We start from the raw sequence: 9933 nt of genomic DNA, 5'->3' as shown, positions 1-9933 counted from the left end.
TAAAGAAAGCAATGAATGTATGTTTTTTTAAAAAAGGCAAGACTGTCATTCACACTACGTACAAATCAAGTTCTGGCACGTCTGTGGAACCAAACTATCTGTGAAGGTGAGTATGTTTGTAGTAAATTATGTTCACCGTTAAATATCTTAGCATCTAGCTAGGAAGACAAGATCCTCACATGTTAAAAGTAAACAATAACAGAGTGTGAGAGTTGAAATAATATAACAGATCTTCAGAACTTATATATCCAGTCTGTGAGACCTCCTGATAAATTGTACCTGCTTTAAAAAAAAAAAGACCTTTTTGAAATTTGCCACTGACATCCACTCAGTGGGAGTGTAAAATCTGTGTGCCTCCTTAGAAGTCTTTTGACATTGTCTATCAAAATGAAAAATACATAACTTTTGACCTAGGTATCTGAGAAATTTATTTTACAAATATTCTCTCACACATGTGTAAGGCAATATTTATAATGATGGTGTTTGTTTTGTTTTAAAGATTCTATTTATTTATTTGACAGAGAGAGACACAGTGAGAGAGGGAACACAAACGGGAGTGGGAGAGGGAGAAGCAGGCTTCCCGCTGAGCAGGGACCCCGATGTGGGACTCGATCCCAGGACCCTGGGACCATGACCTGAGCTGAAGGCAGATGCTTAATGACTGAGCCACCTAGGTGACCCTTAAAAATTTTTTTAATGAGTTCTGTTTGTACATATGTAGGAATTTCTGGAAAGTCTATTAACAGCACTTGCTTTTTTTCATTGTATACTCATTTTACTATTGTAACATTTTTATCATTTATGAGCTGTCAATTTTAAAAACTTGAAATTGCTCCATAAACATCAGTAACAGCACTTTTTGCTTGCTATGTGACCCAGTGCCAAAAGACTGGAAGAAATACAGTAAGTACTGTGATTTCCTGGGAGTACATGAATATATGTTGGCAAAGAGCGAAGATGAGTAAGTTTTCTCTAAGTGCAGACAGCAGTCCAGCTGGAGCAGGTAGGGGAAGTTCTGTCCAGTTTCAGAGATGTTAAAGTGTGAAAAAAAAAAAAAGAGGCATCCTCTAGGCTTTCATCCTTTCATCTGACTTTCCTTTTCTCTTTCAAACTGGCCCGTTCCCAACAACTTGAATGCATTTTATCCTCATCTGGTTCCGGCCTCCCTCCTTTGTTAGATATCTCGCATTTAGAACCATCTCTAGTCAGATGTGTGGTCATTTAATATGAGTATGTTCATCTGGGTTTGTTTACAGGCATTTTTATCTGGCTCATAAAGTTAGTGTGGTGAGATGAACATCTGCCACCACTACTACTGCTCTGCTCTGGCTGACAGCTTGGAAAGGTGTGCTCTCTTCACTGATATCCTGGTCTTGAGGGCCTCCCATATCTCGCCAGTTCAGACTTGACCTCTTCCATGAGGCTTTTCTTCATGGCATCAGTCCTCAGGGATATCTCTGTCCCTCACAGCACTTAATATTCCACTCAACAAGCAGCACACATAGCATCTAGCCAAATGTGACCCTGTGTCCATATTTCCATTTTTACATACTTATGCATCCTTGTGTCCTCTGCCCGACTCCTTGAGTTTGGTTAGCCTCCGTCCGGACACAGGGCCTGGCATTAGGCCAGGGGAGGCTGAGAGGCCCAGTAAGAGAAGGGAGGCTTGGAATCCCACACCTGACACTACCGGTGTCCACCACTAGGTGGTGGCGGTAATCAGTCATCTCCTTAGGCATTATGTACCTCAAATTTCTTATCTTTTAAAAGGAAGATGTTGTCTGCTTTGCTTGAGAAAACAGAAGAACATGACCCCAGGCTAGCAATAGAAGAAACCAGGTTTCATAATTGTCACCTTCACATAACACTGGTGTTACTCGTACATATAAAAGGAGGAGGTTGAACCACATCAGAGGTTCTCAGAGCATAAGCCCCAGAGTTCTTGGCGTCCTTTCAGGCGACCAACAGGTCAAAACTATTTGCAAGCCAATATTCAGAGCTATTTCCCTCTTTTCACTCTTAGGAGTGTACCATGGAGTTTTCCAGAAGCGACATTGTATGTGGCACCATCGCTCTAATAACTTGTAATGAGTTTATTACTGTTACTTTTAAATGAATACATTTAAATCGTCCCCTCAATTTAAATTTCTTAAAGAGCAAACATATACATCTTCCATAAAGGCTCTGTAAGGTCCTATAGTTTTTAAGCTTAACAGGGTGCTGAGCCCAAAAATTTGGGAACCATTGAACCAGGTTTCTCAGAAGACCTGCTGAGGCCAGACGTTTCCTAGATACGGAAGACATGGTCCCTGCTCTGATGGTTTACATGGGGGAGGGCCGGGGGCGGGGAACAGTTATAAATAAATATATATATATATATTTAAAGATTTTATTTATTTGACAGAGACACAGTGAAAAGAGGGAACACAAGCAGGGGGAGTGGGAGAGGGAGAAGCAGGCTTCTCGCGGAGCAGGGAGCCCGACGCGGGGCTCGATCCCAGGACCCTGGGATCAGGACCTGAGCTGAAGGCAGACTCTTTAACGACTGAGGCACCCAGGCGCTCCCGGGGAACAGTTAATTTGTGAGCGTGGTAAGTTTCCTGAAGGCTCACAGTAGGACACCTGGTGCCTGCACAGAGTGCTCCAGAGAGCGGGAGAGGAGGAACACTCAGCAAAAAGGCGTCCAGGCTTCACACCGGAATCACTCTAAGCGCCCTCGGCTCTCTGAGCCTCCCCTGCGAGCGGGGGGGGCAGGCGTGGACAAGCGGCCGGGCGCTAACGTATGATGACGTCACTGGGCCGCGCCAGCCAATCGGGGCGGCCCCTGTCGGAGGCACCGCAGTGGCCCGTGGCCTGTAGGCGGCGCTGTGGCCCGCCGGGCGACCCCACAGAGCCGCCATAGCCGCCCGCCTCCCCCGACTCCGCGTCGCCGCCATGGCCGACGTGGAAGACGGCGAGGAACCCTGCGCCCTGTCCTCTCACTCCGGGAGCGCAGGCTCCAAGTCGGGAGGCGACAAAATGTTCTCTCTCAAAAAGTGGAATGCGGTGGCTATGTGGAGCTGGGACGTGGAGTGCGATACGTGCGCCATCTGCAGGGTCCAGGTGATGGGTAAGCGCTGCACGCGAGGCCCGGGCCGCGCTACGGCTTCCGCGGGGCCGACTCTGGGCGTGGGGGACGGGGGAAGAAGGCTCCGAGGGACTCGGGTCGGGAGGAGTGGGGGCAGGGGTGCCGGGGGCTGCCGCCGCTGCCTGGGGCTCAGCAGGCGCCCGGCGCCCGGGAGCTGGTCTTCTAGGGAGAGAAACGGACAGTGAGCAGAGGAATTAAGGTAATTTCAGGTAGTGATGGGTGTGGCCAAGGAAATAAAACTGGGTCATTTGATGGCAGCTAGGAGAAACCACTTCGGTTTGTGTGGCCAGGTCCATCTCTAAAAGCAAACCGCAAAGGGGTCAGAGTAAAGGCCCTGAATAAGCCGGGCACTTTAATGGTTGTGGTCTTACACCAAAGTGATGCTCTGGAGTCATCTTCCACAAAAACGGCACCCTCATTTCGCTCCTAAGAGGCGGAGGGAAGAAAAGTGTTCTAGCCATTGCCATTTTTGGATTAGCTACTGCTCTTCCACGGGCTTTTAAATCTGCATGCCTCAGGATGGGTCAGATGGCACGCCTTTGTCTTGAAGGGGATACAGTGTGGTTCAAGAATATTTGGGGTTCGCCGGAATTGAAGAATGTAAGCCCTTTATTTAGAAACATAAAAAACTTCATCTCCTTCTGGCCCTTCCCCATCATAGGATGCCATTTCCTGAAGATCCTGCCCTGCTCTGTGTCGGGCCTTTGTGGAGAACCCACTTGTACAAATAAAGTCTTAACGTCTTTCTGTGATATTTTGAATAAAAATGCTAGACCAGGCGAAACCTTTCAGAGCAGCTTCATCCTGTTATATTTTATATGCTCTTTGTTTTAAGGTCTCAGACCACCTTGAAAAAGAGATGCTATCTAAATGCAAGTTATATTTTTAAATAGAGCATTTAAAATCCTGAGAGAGGATCTTAATGTTTCTTGGGGGTAGGTGGAAAAAACTGAGGTTCTATAGTTTGAAAACTTTGTGTCCTGCTCTGAAAAATGAGAGAACTGGAGAAAATAAACAGAATTGCTCTCTCAAGGGATGAAATTTAAACCTATCAGAATCAAGGGACTCTCAGTTTACACTCTTTAGTACACTCTTTTGTTTTTTATTCATAAGGACTTGTTTCATAGAGAATTTACAAAAATGGGATTCAAATATTTTTTATTTTTTATTTTTGAAAGAACTTGATTTCAGACATGATCCACTTATTTTGCGTATTAGGTCTTAAAAGTACCTCGTTTATTGGCCTGCAGTAAAGCCCCCTTGCCCCACCCCTTACTTAAACTACAATCATAATTTTTTCCGGTTTGTGTGGCATTGTTAACTTATCCAGGCAACTTAATCTTTTCTTCTTTTGCAAGACAAGCTTTGCTAAGTATTTTATCCTCTAAATTTTCTTTAGTTTAAAAAGAAGAGTCTTCCAGAAAGTGTGTTTTATATTTCTCCCCAAAGAAAAGTTTTAGACTTGTAAGTAGAAATATCGAATTCAAAGTAATGGTTGAAATCTTGCAACAAATAAACTCTACTGGGATATTTAGAGTAAGTCAAAGTATGGGCTATAAATGATTCACATTCATATTAACCTTCTAATTATAGCAAGTATTCTGCTACTGTGGATTAATTTTGCAGATTTACAACAGCTGTCCTTTGAGTTCAGAAAAGTATTCTGGACTAGACCTCTGTATTTTGTTTATGAGGTGTTAAAATCCATTTGGTGGTCAGGTGACAGCAGAAGGAAGTTTGTTTTTCAGACTTCCCAAGCCTTACCTTAGTAGCATCATTCTAAAAGGTGTTACTGTTATTGTACTCCTTAGAAAGGTTCTGTTTTATTTTCTTTTATAAGATTTTATTTTATAAGATTTTATTTATTTATTTGACAGAGAGACACAGCGAGAGAGGGGGAACACAAGCAGGGGGAGTGGGAGAGGGAGAAGCAGGCTTCCCGCCGAGCAGGGAGCCGAGTGCGGGGCTCGATCCCAGGACGCTTAATGACTGAGCCACCCAGGCGCCCCGAAACGTTCTGTTTTAGATCTTAGGAATATCATGAAAGGAATTATTTTTCTTTTATCTTAAAACTTTAGGAATTTTTAGATTTAGGTTGGGTTTTGATAATTAGTCTAAATCAAAGGCAATCAAAATTGTAATCCAGAGATTTCTGGATTGTGCAGAAGAGCCCACTGAATTCCATTTCCTTAATATTTTGAATTCATTTCATACACCTAAATTATTTATTATGACTTCTTGATCCAAGATTTGCCTGTCAGCCTGTTCTGATGTGGTTAACACTCTCTTTGGTTTCCGCTCCTCTCCCTTCACTCTGAAGGGGGCAGATGGCACAGAGAGCAAGTGTTGAAGAAGAGGAAAATAGGTTTGCTAGTTCTGTAAAGTTCTAAAGAGCCAGAGTAACCCTTCGTGGCTATTTATGTTAACTTGGACATTTGACATACTTTTTGGAGTCTTGTTTTCCTAATTTGTGAAATAGGTAGTTGGGATCACAGACTATAATTTGTGATTATACAGAACCAGAGCCATGTCTTCACCCTTATATCATGATCCTTATGATATTTTGTTTGCCTGCCTACCTCCCCATTTCCTGGTGAGACCAGGGACCCAGACTTGGTCATTTTGGTGTCCCCAGTGCATAACTCCTTATACAGAGTAGATACTCAGTAATTGTGGGATTGAAGAAAGCCTTAGGAGGCACTGGTTGTTTTTAATCCACACCAGAGAGGCCAGGGTGGTGTGTTGTTTTAGGGTAAGAGCATGCAGAGAGGAGCAAACAAATGCCTGAGCATACTCCAGTGTAAGAAGAGGAGCAGGCTTCAACTTCACCGTGTATCTATTTTTACAGAATTCTTTTTCTCCAATTTATGTTAAAAGATATTTTTTTTTTCCTATTGGTTTGAATTTCCTTTTACCCATCTCAGACTCCTCTTCCAGCTAGTGAATGAATCCATTTTATTGGTCCCTAAAATATTCTATATTACCTCCTTCGTCAAGCAAATAGTAGTACAGAGTGAATTTTGAAAACTGCTAGTCTACCCTTCAGGTTCCCTTTCCTAGAATTTACTCCCAAATAAATTATCAAAATACTTTGCCATTGTTGGATAAATGCTTTGGACTCAGACATATTTATAAATGTAGGGAGCATTTCTTTTTCTTTCTTTTTTTTTTTTTTTAAGATTTATTTATTTGAGAGAGCAAGAGAGCACAAGTGATGGAGAGGGAGAAGGAGGCTGCCCATCCAGCAGGGAGCCTGATGCAGGGCTTGATCCGATCATGACCTGAGCTGAAGGCAGACAACCTACTGAGCCACCCAGGTGCCCCAAGGGAGCATTTTCTTTAAAAAGAAAAAAAAAGAGAGAGAACCTAGTACTTAAGAGGTTCTTTAAAAATTAATTTTAGTTTAATTTTTATATAGATCATACAGTCACATAATTGAGAATTTTTAGAAAATATACAATGAAAATTTCTCATCCCATCCCCTCTTTGGTAAACTTTATTACTTGGGTATTTTTCTAGAGTTTCTTTGTGTGTGTATAAGCAAATACCAGTATATATGGATGGCTTACTTACCATGGTATCTTGAAAATAAACTGCCCCTAAGGTTAATCTATGTGATCATGCCTAGTGAGTCTATATGAACGTCCAGTATATAATGGAGTATGGCATATTTTTCTCTAGGGGTTGCATGCACCTTGGGGACATCTTTTCATCAGAGCTTGTGAAAATAGAGGGTCAGTGACCCTTGTGAAATTGCTCCTGGTCATAGGTAAATGAGTAGAGTGCCTTGTACTTTTTTCATCTTTAAACAGTTATGTTCAGATGAGAAATTAATAATATGAGTCTCTTATCTCCATCTCTAACCCTTTGGGCTTTTATTTGACTTTGAAGTGTCTGGGTTTTAAAAATTGCATTCTGAGCATCAGAATGAGAATTGCTATTTGTTTACTTTTAGATGCCTGTCTTAGATGTCAAGCTGAAAACAAACAAGAGGATTGTGTTGGTATGTTGTAATTTCATTCTCTTGGTTTTTCAACTGAAGGTTTTCCTCTCAGTGGGGATGTTTGAATTTGCAATTAAGATTGACTTTATCAATACACAAAAACAAACTGTAAAGCAGTGATCCATTATTAATATAAAATGTGTTGGTTCTCTAAAGGCCTTAATGGAATTAATCTGCAAGTCCTTTTATTGCCTGTTAATTAAGATTTGATTATATATTCTAGACATGGGCATAGTAAATATTTGATATTCAAAAAAGAAATTATTCTTTTCTATTAAAATTATAAAGTAAGGAATTTGCCAAAATGTCATTTAAATTTAACTGTATTGTAGGTCAGATTTGGTAGGGTTTTATTCTAATAAAGTGCTTCAGTTTTCAGTACTCTTATGATACAGTATTTAACTTTTCAACTAACATAGAAAAAATGTTAAGTCTCAAGATTTTTTCAGATATAGTTTGTATATGGAAATCTATTAAATTTTGCTAATAGTCTGGGGCTACAAAAGTTGTCTTAGGCTAAACGTTTTAAGCAGTTCAAAGGTTTTTATGATTGCTATGTATAAAAGCTTTTCTGAAGATGAAAGGTTAACTTTGTACTTTGTGTTTGCATGGTTTACATTCAGCTTCTTAATAATGATTTATGTGGTATTTATCAAATCCTGTTTCTTCGTCCTGAAACACTTAGAATGATTTCCCCTTGCTTCCTACTTCCTACAGATAATTTTTATAAGAAGATATGGGGTTTTTTGTGGTTGTTTGTTTGTTTTTTCCTATTTCTTTCATTGGTCTGTTATCATATAGGTCAAGCAAGTGACAAATAAAGCCCACATTTGAGACTGTATTTCAGATTATGGGTGACTTCCCTTGGTTTAAAAAATATTAACGGAAATTGTGAGGTTCAGGCCACCTTTCTTTGACCACAAAGGGACCTCTCTTTCCAACCAGCCACTTTGAAAAGTTAATGTATTTGTCACATGAGGAATTGCACTGCTTATGGATGACTTAACACAGTTCATCACCACTTCTAGAAAATAACTCAGTAGGTGTACAGCTGATAATGTTTAGAAGCATGTCATCTATTTATAATAGACTACTATGAACTGAAAACATTTAAAACTCATTATCTTGGTAAATAAAAATCAGGAGTATTTTTTGCAATAAAATAAAGCTCAAAAGGTTTCCAGGTCAGTGTATGACTGAGAAGGTCTGGGATCTAAGGAAGGCTCAAGTTCTTTAATCTCCTAACTTCAGGAAGACAGCATGTGGAGCTGTGTAGGGACTGGGGGCCACCACATCACCCACAGATTCTAAACAATGATGGAAAGTCCCCTAATCACAGCGCCTCATCTCACTTCTTAGTGTAATTTACACAGGTAAGTTTTTATTTCTTTATAGATAGAAAAAATGTTGACCAATTAGCCATCTTGATTCAAGATTATGAACCATGATTATTCGTCATAATATAAAATAACCTATAATTTGAGTTCAGTAATTTAAATTAAAATACGTAATGTCAAAATAATCTTTTTTTTTTTTCCCCTTTCAGTGGTCTGGGGAGAATGTAATCATTCCTTTCACAACTGCTGCATGTCCCTGTGGGTGAAACAGAACAATCGCTGCCCTCTCTGCCAGCAAGATTGGGTGGTCCAAAGAATCGGCAAATGAGAGTGGTGGAAGGCTTTCTTAGTGCATTTGTTTGGAGCCCTGGTGGATCTTGTTATCAAGTGCCCTACAAAGGCCAGAACTCTCCAGGGAACTAATTCTTCAAATAAGAGGAGGTGCCTCTGTGGTCTTTTGGTACTCATCAGAGGCATGGTTTAGCATTTTGTTAGTTTTATTTTCAGAAATTCTCTACAATTAAGAAGATAATTTATTAAAGATGGTCTTTCCTACCTCTGTGGTATGTGTCACACACACTGCTTAGAAGTGCTTTAAAGGAGGAGAGAGCTACAAATTGAATGACTTTATAATTTACTTATTGGTATCCAAGGGACTGTGGAAGCAGTTCCATTCAGAAGAGAACTTGTTGCATGCTTATAGTTGATCAGTTAAAAAAAAAAAAAGTGTTATAGTAACAAATAAAGTGCAGTTTAAAACCCAACTCTTATCCTCATTTTGTTCCTGATATTTATTTTTGGCTGGGAGGAGGTGATTCATGAAATCTTTACTTGATATAATGAAAATTTTAAATTTGGACCAGTGAACAGGGTAAATAAATTTAACCTTTGGGCATATGGAATTTCGATTGTCTTTTAGGCTATCATCCTCTGTCTTTGGCTCATCAAGAATACCTAAATCTACACTCACCTCACTGTTCAATCATTGAGCGGTAAAGAACAGAAGTATTTTTAAGTTCTGGTCAGATTATGTAGTAATTAAACTGTGTTTTAGGTGGAGTGTTAATGAGGGGAAAATGTTTACCACTGTAGCATTGGATCAAAAAGTTTATTTTATTACACGATGTTTTAATAAATGGTTTATTCTGTTTACTTCATTTGAATTGTCATTATTACAGTCTTATGCACAACCTTAAACTTCATGTTAATAAACTAATATGTCAAGTGAGTGATTTTACTTAATTTGAAAAAAAATTCATGTACTCTTATTTGGTAATAATAAAACTTAAAAAGTTTAAAGTTTATTACATGGAAACATTAAGTGTGAGAAAATACTTAAATTTTATCAAACTCATTCACATTTAATGGAGGTTATTTTGTAACAGTTTATGGACCACAAGTTTATTTTGAATTTTTCCATAGTAAAGACCACAGCTATGAATTTTAAAAACTGAAGTCTTTAAAAA

General features: G+C 39.8%; 1 protein-coding gene across 4 annotated transcripts; it reads left to right on the top strand.

The window, feature by feature from the left end:
• The first annotated feature begins 2856 nt into the window (after positions 1-2856).
• On the top strand, positions 2857-9624 carry RNF7 (ring finger protein 7). 4 transcript variants are annotated; one of them, XR_012380376.1, is made up of 4 exons: positions 2857-3102; positions 7083-7130; positions 8382-8503; positions 8677-8809. XR_012380376.1 is itself a non-coding variant. In XM_073899300.1 (4 exons), exons 1-3 carry the CDS (start codon positions 2935-2937, stop codon positions 8492-8494), a joined length of 336 nt encoding a protein of 111 aa, XP_073755401.1. In that variant the 5' UTR covers positions 2857-2934; the 3' UTR covers positions 8495-8503; positions 8677-8809. The 4 variants fall into 4 exon arrangements, 3 of the variants coding, with proteins under 3 accessions (XP_073755401.1, XP_025737077.1, XP_025737069.1); XM_073899300.1 differs by having other exon boundaries at positions 2857-3109; XM_025881292.2 differs by lacking the exon at positions 8382-8503 and having other exon boundaries at positions 8677-9624.
• The last annotated feature ends 309 nt before the right edge of the window (positions 9625-9933 follow it).

This window comes from Callorhinus ursinus, unplaced genomic scaffold (assembly GCF_003265705.2).
Source record: "Callorhinus ursinus isolate GAN/ISIS: 27379988/994484 unplaced genomic scaffold, GSC_fseal_2.0 scaffold1, whole genome shotgun sequence".
Classification (NCBI taxonomy): domain Eukaryota; kingdom Metazoa; phylum Chordata; class Mammalia; order Carnivora; family Otariidae; genus Callorhinus; species Callorhinus ursinus.
Note: the sequence above shows the minus strand (reverse complement) of the source record. Positions and strands in the feature narration are given on the sequence as shown.